At 43.4% G+C, this 19,347-nt stretch overlaps 1 protein-coding gene across 1 annotated transcript in view; it reads right to left on the reverse strand.

Annotated features, from left to right (window-relative positions):
• Positions 1–12: 12 nt before the first annotated feature.
• Positions 13–19,347, reverse strand: part of LOC130405003 (collagen alpha-1(XIII) chain-like) — an 89,648-nt gene continuing 70,313 nt past the window's right edge. The window contains 18 exon segments of the mRNA XM_056609956.1: positions 13–1,350; positions 3,929–3,967; positions 5,951–6,037; positions 9,659–9,694; positions 9,778–9,831; positions 10,139–10,192; positions 12,277–12,363; positions 12,493–12,519; positions 12,816–12,857; positions 13,158–13,199; positions 14,187–14,321; positions 14,574–14,618; positions 14,901–14,945; positions 15,076–15,099; positions 15,278–15,334; positions 15,449–15,484; positions 18,086–18,112; positions 18,457–18,536. Of these exon segments, the coding sequence (XP_056465931.1) occupies positions 1,321–1,350; positions 3,929–3,967; positions 5,951–6,037; positions 9,659–9,694; positions 9,778–9,831; positions 10,139–10,192; positions 12,277–12,363; positions 12,493–12,519; positions 12,816–12,857; positions 13,158–13,199; positions 14,187–14,321; positions 14,574–14,618; positions 14,901–14,945; positions 15,076–15,099; positions 15,278–15,334; positions 15,449–15,484; positions 18,086–18,112; positions 18,457–18,536 (947 nt within the window). The 3' untranslated portion in view covers positions 13–1,320.

Below are 19,347 nucleotides of genomic sequence, written 5' to 3' on the forward strand. Positions count from 1 at the left end.
CCCCCCCCCCCCCCCAAACTGGAAATAAAGAAAATTAAAATAAAAACACAGTGAAGAATAAATACACACGGCTGTGTTCTCCGTCTGTTTACAAGGCAGTTGTCACGACGACGTAAGGAATGATTCCGCTCATTAGGTTGAATGAAACAGGAAAGTTTGTGTATAACTTATATAACTTCTAACGGTATAGAACAGGGTTGTTTTTCGTCTGATAAATATTAGACTATAGATTGATTGAAAAGATAGATAATTACTTGATTTCATTTCAAATCAAGTAAATTGTAATAGGACTGAATGACATGATATAGTACAGGTACTTATACTTTATAATGACATCATTTGTCAAAAAGACAAGTCAGGCTTTAGTGTGTGTTTCATTTGAGAGAAATCTTCAAAAATCATTCAAAAACATATATCTGATAACTAAAATAAATAATCATATAATGTGTTTTTTAATGCTGCCCATGGCTAGGGTTAGGTTATGGTAATGGTCATTCTGATTGCTAAATGAAATGAATATAACAAAGTTGACTAATCTATATACAACAAGCAAATAGGATTTACAAAGAAAAGTGTTTTCTCTTATATTGTACATTAATTACAACACCACCACCACATATGTCTGATGACCTTGAACACTTTGAGTAACTGGGAGCTAACTAGGATGTTATCTTTGACTAGGTGTGTGTACACTAGAGTGTAACGTTACAATGCAGGTTTCAAAGAGTCTGGCAAGCTATGGTAGCGACTTAGCTTCGGGTTAGGAGGCTTTGAGATGGCAGTGATTTGGATAACATTAATAAGGAATCATCAAAGAGTGTATCCAATAGTACGCTGGCTTTCTCGTGGAAACACAAGAGCATAAAGAAATGATATCTATCTGTCCTGCGAGCTGCTCTGAATTCTTATATCACAGGGACAGTAGAGCTGGTGCGTGTATGAAACAGAAAATCAAGAACAACTGGTGACGTATTCCTCCCATATCAGTGAAGTGAAACAACGCAGAGCATTCTAGATGGACTACGCTCTTCGTTTACTCCTCGTTGCTGTGTTGGCGTCACCAGCAAAGGAGGCAACTGAAGGGCTTGATAGGGGAGGAGGTGGAACAACTATTCACTACTTTTTAGTCTTTAGTCTCTTAGTCACTTCGCCCCCTTTCGCCTGCCTCAACTTACTGGCCCGGCGTCAAGCTGATGGAAAACATCTATGAAAGTGGGCAACCCTCGGGCTGAAACAACTCCAGAGATTTCTCCAAACGTCCTCATGTTTCCTGTTGGCCGCGATGAGAGAGAGAGAGAGGCTGAGAAGGTCTCAGCTTGTCTATCTGGCCAGCTGGAAGGGATGTTGACCCTTGGAAATAGAGAAGAGCAAGAGGTTTTTTAAAGTTTGCATTTGAAACAGTTCTGGTATTATTTTCCCCTGTGTGAAACGGCATCAACATTATAAACTGCTGAGATGTGGAGATTGGCTTGCTGAATCTAAATGAGTTTCCTTGATAATCTCAGATATTATCAAGGTTATCAATCATAAGAACAGAGAAGTAAGATTGATTGGAATTTATCATTAACTGTATTGCTTTTTGATATTCAATACAGAATATGATATTTATAAGAATATGATACTTTGTAAGAATCTTCTTGGTTCTTCTTACATTGAATGTGGCAAAGTATTTTTCTATGATTAACTGAAATCAAACTCACCTCAGGCACTTCATTCTGGTTTCATGCGGTAAAGCGCACACAACACAACACAACACAGCACACAAAAACACACAACATTGGTGTGCTCTGGGCCGAGCAGTTAATCGCAGACCCCACAGTGAATGCATGTTATCTTCCCACGTTCCTCTGAACCTGAAGCACATTTCTGGGCTTTAGGACGAAGGATTCATTAAAGAATAACAAAATGATGTGCTGACTCACAGAAAAAAGAACCACAGATGTGCTGACAAAAAGAACCACATTTTTACAAACAAAAACAAAACAATCCTTAAAAAGCTAAGTTTAATTCAGATTGTCATTTTGTACACAATCAACACATTGTACATTATTATAAAACATAGCTTGACAAAACACTGTTAAGACAACAATAACCGAGACCAGCGTGTGTCTATGGCATAAGTTAATACGAGGTATTGTAGAGCGAAGAAGCAAATGGTGGCATAGCATAATCTCTTGTGGCTAAAACAACAACGACATAAAAAGCCCCAAAAGCAAAGCCAAAACACAAATATATATTTTTAACATACGAGCAGCATAAAATGGATCCAGCTCAACGCTGGTCTCGTTCCTGTCCATCTTTTTTTGGCAACACTGATTTTTGGCCATAACATTTACCGAGGTTAGTTTACTGAGAACAGCGGCCGATAATATGGATCAATAATTCCTAGGAAAGGAACAGTGGAAGTCGGTAATACATAGATATGTGGTTCAGATGGAGAGGAGAGTATCAGAGGCTTGGCAGAGGCTCGCCTTGGACGGGTCAGCAGCAAAACGTCAATCCGACAAAAAACATGAATGAACTCTACACTGTTCCACAGACCAGAAGAGACAGCCGATCAATACAAGACATCCGAAAAAAAAAATGAAAAACACCCAAACTAAATTCTACACACGCATTGTCAAAGAGGTGTCTCTCTTTAACTTTTAAAGCTATTTACATGTTTACTAGGAGAAATTTCTCACAGCAAAGTAATCGATGAGGAGAATCTAGAAGATAAGATTTGTTTGCATATGTTGTTAGTTTCTGGCTGCCAAACAACATGTTTAAAGTATGGTTTAGATTTCCTAACTTCAAATTTGTCATGTTTTGTTTTTCTCCTTTCCTCATGTCTTTTCTAATTTTAAGATATGTACTCACTGATAGAGTTTGGTATCTTAAAAGCATATGGTTTATCATTCTGGATGCTCGAAATAGAAGTTACCAATTGTGGAACAGTTAAGAATAACTCTACCAAAAAGACATATATACTACAATGCTGTCTCCCAATGATTACAAACTACTTCATCATATTCAACTTTACTAAAGTTCGGTTTACTGGCTGTGTAAATTGAGTTTCGTAAAGGGTACTTTACAAATGAGAAGTCTACAGCATTATTTTTAGTAATGTGGACTTGATTTCAAAATTGAAATAGATCTGGTGTTTGTTTTGTAGTGTAGGGATTATTTGGCTGACCGTCCGACATTTCATCCAGGATTAAGGCTTTTAATGTGTAGCGTCATGTTTACCAATTGAGCTCATGACCAAAGGTAAAAGTGCAGACTTGAAACAGTGCTGTCTGTCACTGCCGTATGCTCACCATAATAACCACTGAACTTGCAGTCCTATTCAATTCCAGATTAGGAACCAAAACCAAACACGCCTTTGACAAATAGGAGCGTGAGACGAAGAATCTTTAAAGGCTAACAAACTATCCAGCTCCACAAATCAGTGCAGCGTGGTCCATCGTAACACAACACCAGGATACAATAAGTTAATAGGCAATTTCCACTTCACATTATGCACAAATATCATGCACATGTAGACACGTTTTCTTTCCTATCTGACCATATTAAAATAATGCATAGGTATAAAAATGTAATACATAATACATTTTCATACGTTTTTAGAAAATAAACATTCTGTACAAAAGCCATATCGTTTCTTCCCTTTTTTTCCTTTTTTTTTTTAAAAGCATTTTCAAAAATGTTTTTCATCAGTATTACAGAGCAGGTAAGTGTGTAAAAAAATAAATATTCTATTTACAATAACACATGCCATTCCCAGGTTAGGGTCACTGCAAAGAGAAACACAAGGAGACAGTTGGGCGTGTTAGTGGAAGCCATCTTGTTGAGCGTGTTAGCGCCATTTTGTGGACGACGATAAACAACCTATAATAACAACCACACACCACAGCACTACAACCCAACGGCCGAGGTCTCGACTTACTTTGTTCCAGCAGCCCGGTACAGGTAAGCCGTCGTCTCCCTGAGAGAGAAGGATGCGAGAAGCAGATAATGGTAATGAGATTCCCCAAAAGATCAAGTAAAAAACACGCCCATGCAATCAAGAAGCAACATGATGGCAAACACAGCAGTGCGGCGTAACAAAACATGATCCATAAAAATGATGAATGTGTGTTCTTCTTCTTCCTAAAGATATGCATTTAAATTTTAAACAATTATGGAGACGCTGTCGGGCTTGAATGTAGGCTGCATATAAAAGAAAGTAACCTTACCTATAACGGTATTTCCTGAACTTTATCTGTGTTGTTCATCGATAACGTGCCAAAAAATGCTTTCGGTATAAATCATCACATAGTGAAATACCGTTTACAGAACGCTTTCTACTGGTGTGAAATGTTGTGATGTGGGTTCCTGTTCGCTTTGTCAATAACTGACAGCCTCTCCTGATCACAGCGTTTGGATGGCCCCAGAAGGTAGAAGTTTTGGTGCTCCATGCAAGAAACAGTGGAAAGACTTAAGTATTATTTTGGCTCAAAGAGGAGGACTAAGCAGTGTTTAGATGTTTGGGATTTGTCTTAACATTTCTTCTCTTTGTCAGAAAAAATCACCTATCTGCATGCAAAGTTCATTCAACCAAAATTATTCTCGTCATAAGTTATGTTTAAAAGTGTTAGGCTTTTGTTAAAGGCAACAAGTGTTAGTAGTGTAACAAAAGAGGGACTAGAGGGTGATGGACTGAGTAATATAATACTTCACTTAGTCTACACAATCCAAAAAAAAGTGAAGTGCCACTTAGTGCAGTTGAACTTTTTGCATCTTCTAAATACGCTAACTCTACGAGTCGCCACGTGCACGTTACGAGAGCCAACTCTCTGACAGTGTGAAACGCTGTGAGTGGGTATGGTTAGGGGCGTGGTTAGGGAAAGCTAAAGGCATGCTGGGTAACAGGGGGGAGGGCGAGAGCATCATACCACAGCGCACGGGGCATCCAGCCCGTCCAGGCCAGGCTGGCCCGGTTCACCTTGCTCCCCCTTAAATCCACGGAATCCCTGTTTGCGAGATCAGCCGTTTAAATATGTGTACTCGGCTGTACCTTCTCTCTGGCGGTGTTTTTTTTTTATTAGTGTTTTATGTGGTGGTCGGGGGAGCCGCTACTGCAGGGATGGAGAGACCTGCTGGTGATCGGCTGTTGAATGGGCGAGTTGAAGCTGGGAGCTATTACCGTGTTGAGGGATGGCCTCCAGTGACGGCGACAGGAAGTGGACGGTACTGAGATGATTCAGCGTTGACGGGAAATCATTTGAGTCTGGGAAATGCCGACCAGACGACAGGACGGTCGGTGCAACTTTGAGAAGTTTAGGTATCCGGCAATTGTCTCGCCAATTAAGGTGAAAGATTGAAAGGTTTTGTATTCAATTTAGGATGTTCCTAAGGATCAGACCCTTTTCAATTTGGTTCAAACGGTTTTCCAAACCCGGATGAAACACAAGGATCTGATTCGTATGGAAACCCCCCTCGGAGAGGAACCATGGTGATCCCCCCCCCCCTCTCGATGCATCTCAGGTTCTCACGCTATGTTCATCATCCACAGTAGCCGTCCCCTTCCTCTCGGTCAAACCCTGGGGAGAAAATACCTCTCTGGAGGGACTGTTCTGGTCCATGGTCCACAAACGCTGCAGTCAATCCAAACCTCTTCCCTTCCCATCTGGTCCATGTCGAAACACCCATCTCCCATAATACTACCTTCCATTGGTTCAAAATAGATCACACTACTCATCTGTGTAGGAATCCCCCACTTTACAACCTTGACTCGCTTGGACACACTTGGACCAAAACAATGACCTTTGAGGTTTATTACAACGTAAATGCCAGAGGCGAAGGGAAGCCAGCGCCAGAATACCGACCCTCCACACCTACGAGACCAAGATACCAGCGGAGGGTGTGTGTATTCCAGCTAGCGACCTTTCCCTTCGCCTGCTGGCTGCACAGCGGACCAGGGACATACCAACGGACAGGGGGCATCTAATCCTGGCGCTCCTTGGTCTCCCCTATGCCCCTTGGGGCCCCTGATGCCCTTCTTGCCCCTCTCTCCCTGCAAACAACAGCGCATCCACAAAAATACAAACTTTAGTCCTCCGGGTCACGTCGCCAATGAGCGGTGTAAGCAACTATGCACTGTTGAAGGATCGATGTGAATATTTTTGTCAGGCTTGGTGTATGTGTACAGAAGTCTATGATATATATATATATAATGACATAATGATATATATATATGTAAAAGTGCAGTATGTGTACTGTGTAGTACCAAAGGGCCTCATTCAGACAACCATTCCATCCTTAACCAACATCCTTCCTAAGTGAGACTAACCGTTTGTTCACACCAAAAGCTAAGCAAACTCTGGTACAGCACGAATAAACACAATAAGTCAATACAATGAGGCGAATAGATGCAAATGTTTCTCCGGCAAAGCCGGCAGAGCAAATGGCTCAAATGGCAGGACGCCAACGACGCGGTTCAGGCTAATTCTACTCGCAGCACCAACGCAAATTCAGCTCATCCGTGTAATGAAACTTTCGCTTGATGCTGGACAACTCACGCGAGAAAGGTTTGCGGTTCGCAAGATAAAGGTTTGCGGTTCGGAGTAGAATATACACTTTGCTTTTGGTGTGAACGCACTTTAAGAACAACCTTTTCTAATACATTTTCTTGAATTAATGAATTCATATTTTTTTGGTGAAATACTCAAAGAATATGTAATATTTTATAATACTTACAGGTGAGTTTCTTTGGAAGATTATTTAGTTTTGCTCACTTATATATATATGGATAGAAAATAGAGCCATTCTTGGATACACAAGCATCAAATTGGACATATCCTTGTTCAAAGGGACATGAATCTGCATGATTTTCGATTGCTGCCTAATGCCAACTGATCTTTCCTACTATGCGCTATATTTACATGCTCACTATGCTAACAATAGTTTACATGCTAACTATGGTTTACCATGCTAACTATCTTAACTGTGTCCATTGAAACATGTTAAATCGGAATTGCTTTCTAAAAACTTTTTTATCTCAATCAAATCAAATTAAAAAATTGTCTATGTTGTTGTTCGAGACCTTCTTCAGTACCCAAAGATAAATCACACATTATTAATACATGTTTCATAGGGTTTTGAATGGTTATTGAATGAGGCCCAATTTGAGTTCATAATTGTATGTGTTTAGTCAAAGGGAAGGTTAGTGGAGAGAGTTAGGGAGGGACAAGTTAGATTGCTGAGCGGATTAAGTTGTTTAGTTAACAAATTTAAATTACAAAATGAAAAAAATAAATTAAATTACTTAAATACGCAATGAGCAGAATTAACTTTATTTACAAAATTTCAAAACTACGTGGACGTCAAAAAGATGCTTAACATTTTTCTCAATGTTAAAAGATTGCTGTTTAATTTTAAGTTGGATTTAACACTCGTGTTGCAATTGCTTGTCCTCAAACAAATACTGAAGAAAATCTCTCAATAGTAATTTGAAACCCTAAACCATTCAGCAAAACTTTTATCTAGCTCAAATATAGCAAATCTATGTTTAGTTGTTATACAAATAACCAATTTATTTAGTATTAATGTTGATATAGTAACAAATGAGAAGCTAATTACAGGAGTTTGACTGCACTTCAATACAGTGATAGCATTTAATAATAACAACTGAACTAATCTCATCCTAGTAAGATAAGATACGATGGTACATTATTAAGTCCATAAAAAGTTGGAGGATGACTAACTTTTAAATATCCGCTCAACAAGTTTAAGAGGCAGTAGGAATCAGAGAAGGGAGTAAGGGGTAAGGAAAGGACTGTGATTAAGTGGTGGGGGTGTTTTTACAAGTGATTAAAATAAATAGAAAAAAAGGAGATAACTGCACTCTGGCTGACAGGTGAGGCTTCCACCATCTTGAACCTGGCCCCGGTAAACTTAAAACAAGAAATTGGCGTGTTTGCACTTACAAAGTGGCTGGTTTAGGCCTTGATCGCTGCAGTGCGCCCAGGGTACTTCGCCAAACTAGTCAAGCGTTCTTACACGCCCCCGAATGCACCACTGCAACATCGGTCAACCATACCACGGGAAGGCTTACGATGTGACTTGGGTCAAAAAAAACGAACCGTCAACGAATCGCAGTGTTTTTGCCAGCCTTTGCAAGCACGCCCATTTCGGTGGAGTTTTAAGTGGACCGGTGCCTTTGAGTCCACGTACTGTCTTCAGGTGAGAGCACCCTGCCTGCCAGCCAGAGAACTGGAGAGGGAGGAGGTGAGTGGAGTGGCTGGGAGGATGTGTGAGTCGAGGAGGAGTAGTAGGACGAGGAGGAGGAGGAGGAGGATTAACCCGGGACTACATTAGAGTGCAGGAGGAGGATGAGGAGCAGGAGGAGCAGGAGGAGACCAAGGTTTGTAAGAGGGAGAGAGGGACACCCCGGCAGTATAAAAAGACAGAGCCACGGGCCGCAGTGCAAGATGGAGGGGGGGAGGGGAAAGGGGTGAGGAGGAGGAGGAGGAGGAGGAGGAGGAGGAAGAGGAAGAGGAGGACCTGTGGAAACAAAGGAAGGAGAAGAAGTAAAGGAAGCACCGCTAGGGTCATCCCCTCTCTCTGACAGCACCTTCACCAAAATCACCTCCTCTTAAAATAGTTTCTCTGTATAATCTAATCATCAAACTATTTTAATTTTAATTTTGAATTGAAGAATGCATAGGAATGAAGCCAAAAAGCATGATACCAGTATATCATTCATTATTTCGGTTGTCTTTTGAATTGGAGGCCTGGTGAAAGTGCTGGCAGAGCAGAGGGAAAGACTTTAACATGTGGGAGGCAACATATTAAAACAGTAATAGGTTAAGGGGAAGGAAACATTCTCTATAAAAGGAAAAGGGAAGCAGAAATATGGGAAGAGGTTCTCTGATAGTCTGACAACCTGTAGACAGAATGTGTTATTTTTCAGATATTCACATATCATTGATTGAAATTGACCAACAAATAAGAGCATATTTTGCTTTCAAATCCTTTGTTCAAAGACATAGAATAATTTCAAGACACCATGTAAGCAATCTTGAAGCAAATTAGTTGCTTTGATGCTTTTTGATTTTCAAATCTGTCAATAACCCTCAAAAGGCAAACCACATGTGGCATATATTATCCATAATAATTCATATCCCACTCATTTGGCTTCTTTCCAGAGGCAGTATCAAAGCAAACCAAGCCAAGATTCATATTCTGATTCAGATTTGTATTCCCTACTTCACCTAGCCTTTGAACTCAACCTGATTAGCTTTTGCTAAATGCAATTAAGCTAATTAGCTACTGCTTTTATTAACCTTAAATTGTGGGTGAAAAAATTAGAGCAACACAAGACCTGACATATGTGTATGAATCTCCAACTTCAAGATATTAAAACAGCCACATAGATAGTAAGGTTGGGGCCCACACTCTACGGACACTCTGTCTGGGCTACGGAACCGTAGCCCAGACAGCTAAGCTAATTAGCCATGTTCACTTCGAACAACTATTAGCATCCACCAGGAGTGACTAAACTAGAAAAATATCCAACCGTAGCGAGTAAGTTTAGCTTTTTAAATAGGTGTCTAACCAAAACACATTTGGCAATTGAATCATCATTCTCAGCTCTTCTGTACAAACAATACAACATATTGCTATCTGCCCTTACCCGGTTTCCTTTGGGTCCCAGTGGTCCTACTAAACCCTGTAGGTGAAGACATGCACAGAGTTATTAAATGTCCATATGGCAAGTCAAACAGCAGTGTTCCTCTACATCAGAATACTCACAGGGAGGCCTTGAGCTCCGATTGGTCCCGGTACACCTCCATCTCCCTTTACTCCCTGCAGAGACACGGGTTAGAGAGTGTTTTTCACCACACAGAGACAGATAGACGCCACATACACACACACACACACACATTACCCTGCAGAGACCAAAGCCTCACACAAGTGTGTTCTCTCCACACACACACACACACACACACACACACACACACACACACACACACACACACACACACACACACACACACACACACACACACACACACACACACACACACACACACACACACACATTCGCCTGCAGAGACCAAAGCCTCACACAATTGTGTTCTCTCCCACACACACAGAGATGCAAACTACTCACTCTCTCTCCCTTTGGTCCTGCTGGCCCTGGCACACCTGACGGTCCTATAAGACCCTTTAAGAGCAGAAGAAAAACACACTTCAGTGGGTCGCACAACACACACATTAACACACATTGACCAAGACGAAAGCAACCTACAATCGTCTCCTACTGATTACGTTCTATATCAGTATATCAACAAGGTCGAGGGAACACCTTTTACTTTATGAAATATACGTCATAGCGTATTTTAGCCGTATTTTAGTATTTAGCTGTATTTTTGCATACTGTTGTCATAAACCCTCTGAACCTGTTGAGACACTGAGCAAACTGAACTGTAGAGTTCCGCCTCGGATCGCTCTCTCTTAGCAGACGTCAGGGGTCAAAGGTTACGCTCCAGGGGACTGAAGATGCATATGCAGGAGGTGCAGTATGCCAGAGAATGCAAAATAAAAGGGAGACAACTGATACTGTCACGCCGGCAAACTGGACTTAAGGGTCCACGTCCGCATGCAGCATGGCTTCTGTTCATGCTTCATACGGGCAGCTGTTCCACAGCCAACCAGCTGGGAGTGTAGGTTGGTGAGGCGAGAGGAGGGGTTCAGGCCGAGGGTCGAGGATTAATGGATGGACAACAGAGCAACTGACTCCCTGTCTGACCTTGTGCTTTTTTTTTTACACATCCTCAAAACCTCGGCCCTTAACCTGACCTCACTTTGCCTCCACTGTACAGAACCAGGAGAGAGAGAGAGAGAGAGAGAGAGAGAGAGAGAGAGAGACGAGGAGAGAGAGAGAGAGAGAGAGAGAGAGAGAGACAGAGACAGAGACAGAGACAGAGACAGAGAGAGAGAGACAGGAGAAGAGAGAGAGAGAGAGAGAGTGAGAGAGAGAGAGAGAGAGAGAGAGACCGATAGAGAGGCATCAGGACGAGGTACGCAGGCAGCAGGCGGTGGTGAAGGTGGACAGACAGGCATGACGTGTGACACCGGCGCAGCAAGACAGACTGACAAGCCAGACAGACAGGTAGACAGACCGGCAAGAAGCTCGTTGCATGGGGGTGTTTGAGGGAGAAAGGATGAGGAGAGGAGAGCAGACGAGAGAAGGAGAGAGGAAGAAGAGAGGAGAACTGGAAACTTCAGGCGCACTCACCACTGGACCCGATCTGCCGTCTAACCCATGAGCACCCTGGCATGGCGTTGTGCACACACAACACACACCGTAGAGAGCAGAGGATGGAGGGATGGTGGAGGAGGAGGAGGAGGAGGGTGTGGAGAGAGTGATGAAGAGGGGGTGGGGGTGGTGGAGGGGTTGGATGAGGTGAGTAAAAGCAGGTGATTCAGGTGACTCCGACAAGACAAACATTCAGATGTAGAAGAATATCAAAAGTGGTGGTGGTGGTGGTGGTGGTGGTGGTGGTGGTGGTGGTGGTGGTGGTGGTGGTGGTGGTGGTGGTGGTGGTGGTGGTGGTGGTGATGTTGTTTGTAGTGTTGGACGTGGAGGGGATGGTGGTGTGCTGGAATTGATATAAGTGGTTGTGTTGATGGTGGTTGTCACTGTTGTAGTGGTGGTGGAGGTAAAGTGAGTGTGTTTCTAATGGTAGTTCTTAGAGGAGGGCTACCATTTGAAACAAACAGCTGCCTGATTGCTGTTAGGGAACTGAAAAAGACTACGGCCAAGTAACCTTCCACTTGGTAAAGAGTCAACACGGAAGCTCTATCACACTGACAGTCATTCTGAATGACTGTCACATTAATGTGTCAATAGCAATGATGATGGTGCTATTGAACATTATGTTGTGTTTCATGAAAAAGTTTGTAAATAAAAATAGTGGTACAAAGTGTGCGTATTTGTGGATGTTAACATATGTTAACAATAGCATAAATATTAAAAAGGTATGTGAAACTAACTCATTGGTCCTGAAATGCTTTGTCATGCAGTTGAGGTTGTCATGTTAGTAATTGACCGCAACAGCTAAAACATGAAATCATCCTTTGAGTTACCACTCAACTCAAAGCCTTGTTAAATTGTTTGTAACAAGCGTAAAAAAACCACATGATTTGACAATACAGTGAGCTACATTCTAGAACAACCCAAGCGTATGAGCGTCTTCCGGTGTGAAACAGCACTACAGCACTACTATGTCGGCTGGTTGTACTCACGGGAAGTCCAAGATGGCCACGGTCACCCCTGTCTCCTTTCAGACCAGAAGCTCCCTTCTCCCCTCTCATTCCAATGCCCGGCTCTCCCTACATTGGTATTAGCATTATTAGCATCACAAGCTAAGCATGAAACTACGTATTCATAACAGTCGGTGGGTTATGTTAATACGAATGTAAAATGATTCTGGTATACATGTTTCCAATCAATACACTCACCTTAGGCCCCGAATGTCCTTGAGGCCCCTAAGTAAGCAAAAAATAAAACTTAGTAAAAAGAAGACTACAACAAAAACATTAGAAAAACATACTTTTCAAATATTGAGATAACATGCTTTTACACATTATATTACTCATATACAGTACACGCCTATACATTCCTGCTGTCGGTAGAATCACTTAGAGATAAACAGCATCTCAACTACTGTTCAACTCTCACTCATGATCCCACCGGTGTCTACTATAGCAGATCGGGCCGTCACCGTATTGAGTTGTAGAGAAATTAGGTTAAAGGGAATACACTAGAAGATGTTTCTACTTACTGCTGGACCCACTGGTCCGGGTGGCCCAGGTGGCCCAAAGATCTGGAGACACACACCACACACACACACACACACACACACACCACACACACACACACACACACACACACACACACACACACACACACACACACACACACACACACACACACACACACGCACACGCACATCATTTATGAGCAGGTTAGGGCCTCTTGCTTACAAGTACACTGCACCCTTAGGGGTTAAAATCCTGAGACTGTCAGCTGGGGTCAAACAACTATGAGACATCTCCTCCTCTTCTAAAGTACTCCCCTTCCAGAACGATCCACTTATAGAAAGTAATTAGGAAAAGCTCCTCACCAGCTCTGCCCTTCCTCCGTCCCCTGGCTCTCCTTTGGGCCCCTGTGATACGCAGGTTTTAAAAAACAGACACACAATGGTGACTACACATCACCCAGACCTGCAACATCAATCCAGGGCCTGAGACGTGAAGCACACACTGTGTACTTTGCAAGCAACAGAGTGGAGTGATCAAATGCATGTATCTCAAAATATGTATAAAGATCTATTTTCTATATTTGAATGCATCATTTTTACTCTGTACTTTCTGCTGTGACCCCTGATCTGCAGTGTATAAACTACTATCTCATCTCAGCTTCCTTGAGCCTGATAGGTCGGTTCGGACATGGAGGAGGGGCATCATTGCGTACCATAGCGCCTGGTAGTCCAATGGAGCCTGAGGCTCCGGCCACGCCCTTCTCCCCCGTAGGGCCGTCTAACCCCTACAGCACCGGGAAAGGGCGGGAAAACCAGGGTTAGGGTGACTGCGGAGGGACTTTCAATCAGGGACCAGATCAGAGAGGAGTTGTCAAACTCCAAGGTGGACAAAACGAAGTTGGACAAATTTATATAATTTTGTAAACTGGCGCCAATGCGATATTGTGAGTTTGAGATAAGCTGGAAATAGAGAGTGAGAGTTACACACGCAATGTTGCCCTTCGTATCTCAATGAACATATACACACACATATATATACGATATAAGAGCTAAGGTAAGGGACTGTATGTCAAAGGTATAGTCCGCACTGCATCATGGAATATGAAGTTCATCATCAGGTTGTCAAACCAACAGATGGACCATCAAACTAAACCCAGGCTTCTTTGGTTGAGGCTCTAACCATGGTTCTTCACCGAGCTCACTCATCTCTGGAGTCTCTTTCTAGAACACTCTCTCATGACATAATAGGAGGTTAGCCTGACACGCTGTCCTGCACTGGGCCCTACTGACAAAGCCAGGTTACGGGCCCCTGGTATGTGTGTGTGTGTGTGGGATGAGCCCATTAAGGATGTGGCCCCTGGTGCGGGTACTGTAGAGGTCTCCATCACTCACAGGCGATCCAGAGAGACCCATGTCGCCCTTGTCTCCCTTGATTCCTGAGAAGCCTGCGACACCGCTCTCCCCCCTGGGACCCTCTGGGCCGGCCGGGCCTGTTGGTCCCGACTCTCCTGTCTTCCCCCGGGGACCCTGCTCACACACACACACACACACACACACACACACACACACACACACACACACCACACACACACACACACACACACACACACACACACACACACACACACACACACACACACACACACATCAGAACACATGGATCAGAACACACACATCAGAACCCAATCGTCATATTATCCATCATTATTGCTAGAACAGCCTAATATGACATTCACTCATTAATGTCTCCATTAATGTAAAGACCAAACTAACCCTTACCTTCTCTCCGTCGTGTCCCGGGGCTCCAGGCAGGCCAACGTCCCCCTGGAGTGACAGTTACGACAACACATGAAACATTAGTCTATGCTCTCTCCCTAATTTCTCTAATCTGTGGCTGGAATATTTTTGATGGAGGATTGGGTTGTTCAGAGTTGAAACAGCCCCATGCGTTCAGAACCCGCCCCCTTGGGCTTAGCCCCGCCCCATGTGACCTAGCCTCGCCCCATGTGACCTAGCCCCGCCCCATGTGACCTAGCCCCGCCCCGTGTGACCTAGCCCCGCCCCATGTGACCTAGCCCCACCCCATGTGACCTAACCCCCCCTTACCTTGTTTCCTGATGTCCCAGGGGGTCCAGGAAGTCCGGGTGGGCCCTTCAGGAAAATTTGATTTGATTATATTCAATCCGATAATATTAGATTCGATTATATCGGACCTCAAAATATGTATTATGTATAATATATATATATGTATGCATGAATGTGTAATTTTTTAACTACATACCATTAGGGGGATGTTGCGGATATCCTGTTGTGGAATATAAAATCAACCCATCAATCAATGATTCATCATTATTTTGTGTATCACGTTGCATCATGAAAATACAGTCCACAATGCAACCCATTTTCCTTGATCAAGTGTCCAACAGTCGACTCTTATAGCTTATACAGCAACCATTGTAGAGGAGGAGGAGGATGAGACTTACGTTGTCGTTGTTCTGGATTTCTGACTTCCCGGGCTCTCCGATTGGGCCTGACGGACCCTAAAGAGACAAAAATGACGAGGACAAGTTACAATACAGGTCATTTAGATGAGCTTACTTTAGTTCAGCAGTCATCTACCTCCTCCCTCTAGGAGCCTGGTGGTCTGAACTTACTCTTGGTCCCAATGGGCCTTCAGCTCCTGTCTCCCCCTAGAGGCCAAACACAGGTACACCAGGTGGAGGTTATTTTTCAATTAATTCAAAACATTCCTCAATCAACTACAGTGGTCCACATCCTGTGCTTTCAGGGGTACCTTCCATGAGTCAGTATCATTGTACATTTCTGTTGAAAATAATGTGATTAACGGTTCAGGCTAAGGTGACGCAAAGCTAATGAATGGTGATGATTTAATGATCTAAAACAGTGGTTCTCAAACTTTTTACCACGAGTACCACCTTAGAAATGATTTGGCTCTCCAAGTACCACCGGAATTAAAATAAAGTGCGTAGGCCTATAACTACATAGAGTTTACACAGAAGGCATTAATATTAATAACACGATTTATTATTCACATAACTTGACTTGACTGAAGCAACCAACTGTCTATAACTCATGTATTGTATTTAAACACTTGCAACGGGATAATACTAACAATTGAACAACTGCCTCAATAGGGCTACCTAGCAAATGGGGATATCATCTGGCATATAACATACCAGTCAATCAAGTGAGGTTATTAACACGTATACTGCATTAAAGCATTCAGAGCACTGAATATAAACAACAACTGCAGTTGTTGCTGCACTGAATATTTAACAACTGCAGTCAACCAATCATGTGAGGTAAATTGTACTGCATCAAAACATTCAAAGAATTGAACATGAATATTTAAATACTGGAGTCAAACATCCTGTTATAAGTAATCATGCGCAGCAAAAGAGAGAAATCATGTGTACTGCGATAACACTGTAATCAAACTATCATGAGTAAGAACAAGTGTATCATAGAAAAACAACGTATTCAGTATTAAAACTATTAATACTAAGTATTAATACTGCAGTAAGTGCCATAAGGTCAGAATATAAACTATGTTTAGGTTTGAAGGAGAATGTACTCAGGCACACATTGAAAATTAGGCCTATCATGCTTAGTGGGAGGGGTGTGATGTCTGGGTCGATTGAGGTTAGCCTTAGGCCCCGTCCACACGAAGCCGAAACGGGCGAAACCGTTACGGTTTCGATCTATCCGGTTTCGAAGTATCTCCGTAAAGACGAAGCCAAGCGAAACCGGTAGACCTGTATAAACGCTGTAGTACACCAGCCAGGCCCATAGGGGCGCTGCTTCTGCTACAGAAATCCAGAAGGAAAATAATAAGAAAAGAGGCGAGCATGCGCATAAAGGGTGAGACTCCGCGGGCTAACAGTCATTGGCTAGAGGATCGAAGGGGGGGGCGATGACGTCATGGTTTGCGGTTTCAGTCAGTTTCAGGCGTCCACACGAATCCAAAACGAAACCGGGTAGATTTGAAACCACCTCCGAGGGTGGTTTCAGAAGTTTGCGGTTTCGGTCAGCGGATTCGCCGGCTTCGTGTGGACGGAAGGCCGAACCGTACAAGACCTTTGCGGTTTCGCCATGAAATCGGCTTCGTGTGGACGGGGCCTCAGACTTGGTTCAGTATCCAACCTGCTTCCAGCACACAAGTTGAGGGGGGATGGCATCCCCCTTTGGAAATTAAAATTATCAAAATCATCCCCCTTCGGAAACAGCCATCCACCCCTTCCCATACCCGTTATTATTATCAATTAATGTGGAAATATTACCGCTATTTCATTAAAGCGGTTTTCCTTTTCAATTCGGCGCAAGCAACGTTACTTTCCCAGGGACAGATTTGACAGCGATACTGCATTCTCGGGCAGTATGCTATTGCGCAAGCACGCAGGCGTACTTGCGCAATAGTGCCTTCCCGAGCTCTCATTCCACACCGTACGAAACTGACACTGGTAGCGTGAAGCAGTCACTGCATCTCAGACATCGCTTCCGCAGGCAACTCTGTCCCCTTTTCTCCTACTAAACGAAAAACTAAAACGAAACAAGTAGCCTAACCATTGCAAATAATTTAAAGCTGCAAATAAAACTGCCAGCAAATGGACTATGGATTACGCGTTGTGATCTTCTCTACACGGCCGGGATTACGGCTGCGTCTTGCGGCGGTGTAAAATAGCCGACACACTTGGTTGCTGCGGGTCTGCTTTCCCGAACTCACCGTTGTGTTTCAGGAGCAATGTTGCACGCCTAGTAGCCCTACTTGTGTAGCTACTCTGGTAGCTCGATTTCGCTTGGCATAATTTTACATTTCACCTTATGATCCCCTATTCCTTTAAAGAGGCCTATTTCAATTATTCCGCTGCGCTTTGCTTTAAAACCGCCATCTCTTAACTTTCTTGAATTCTGGCGTGCCTGCACACGGCACGGAACGCGCCACACAGAAATGGCTACATTATAATTTGCTTGTAGCCCACGGCATGCGTTAGTGCGGGCGCACAGAAAATTGATACATTTTGCTTCAGAAAACTTTGTTTGTGTGTATGCAAACTCGAGGTTTGCCTGTCCACCAACCGAGGTTCATTTGTAACGAGTAGTACTCGAGTTATCGATTCCCCAGATATCAGACAACGGTTGCTTCAACATTCAAAAAATTGCTTCAAAAAATCGTTCATACTCCGCGTACCACTAGAGGGCGCTCGCGTACCACCAGTGGTACGCGTACCACAGATTGAGAACGGCTGATCTAAAAGGTGACGTCATCTCACCTTAATGCCTTGGTCTCCTTTGTCGCCCTGCAGCAGAGACAAAACAGAGTTACAAGTCAAACAATGTCTACCGCACAATATGATCTAATTCATTACACACTACAGAGAAGTTCTCTACTTTTTTCTTTCTTCTCTACGTTTTAAATCCATATTAGGTCAATGAGCAGAAACCCATTATCCATAGTGAGTGACAGTGAATTTAGATACATCATGAAAGCACAAGAGAGGGTTAGGGCATCTCGCCTAAGGATGCATACAGGTAAAGACTGCGGACAATGGGGATCGAACCCAGTACTTTTTTATTTAAAGTTTGCTCAGTAAAATGGGAAAGAAGGGCGTATCTATCTAAACTGCAAGGACGGGACCCCTACCTTGGACCCCGATAGACCATTTATTCCTGGAGTTCCGGGCTTCTCCTTTAATCCCTTTGCCAGCAGAGCTCGCCTGCGCCCTAGTGGAACACACAGGGAACAACAGCAAGGTTTTATGAGAAAACCTCTTATCACAAACACAATAACAATACTACAGCTACTCACAACTTCCACACTTCTCCATGCCGTGAATGCAACATGTAATCATGTGATGAATCCTTATACTGATCCCATTTCCCATGTCATCAATCCAATTGAAACAGAATGGATCAATGATGACGAACAACAACTCATCACTCATCATTATCTGAACCGGGGAAGCGAGTGGAGTGGATGTCTCATGGACCACAGACGCAGGCAGTGGTTTAAACGACAGCAAGGTTATGTAAGCCCCAATTGCGACATCCAGTCTGTGCTCTCCACAACCCTTTCTACTTGTGTTTGATTAGTAATGAGTGTCCTGGCCAAGATAAACTGTAGCCGGTCACAACATTAGGTTACGGACAGACAGCATGAAATAATATGTGCAGATGCAGAATATAAAAGAGTTAAAAACAATGTGACTTTAGGCCTCAGCCTCATCAAAGATTCCTCTGATGAGGCTATAAAGAACCAACCACCATCAGCCAAGCGTGACAAGTTATAAACCGTACGATACATTATGAATAGTATGTGTGCGAGCATTCAGGTGTGTGTGTGTGGTGTGTGTGGTGTGTGGTGTGTGTGGTGTGTGTTGTGTGTTGTGTGTGTGTGTGTGTGGTGTGTGTGCGTGTGTGTTGTGTTGTGTGCGTGTGTGCGTGCGGGTGTGCGTGTGTGCGGTGTGAGTGCAGGGATGGATGCTCCACTCCAGCCCGTTCCCTCTGGGGGTTGGAGGGTCAGGCGGGGAGGTTG

Source organism: Gadus chalcogrammus, chromosome 15 (assembly GCF_026213295.1).
Source record: "Gadus chalcogrammus isolate NIFS_2021 chromosome 15, NIFS_Gcha_1.0, whole genome shotgun sequence".
Classification (NCBI taxonomy): domain Eukaryota; kingdom Metazoa; phylum Chordata; class Actinopteri; order Gadiformes; family Gadidae; genus Gadus; species Gadus chalcogrammus.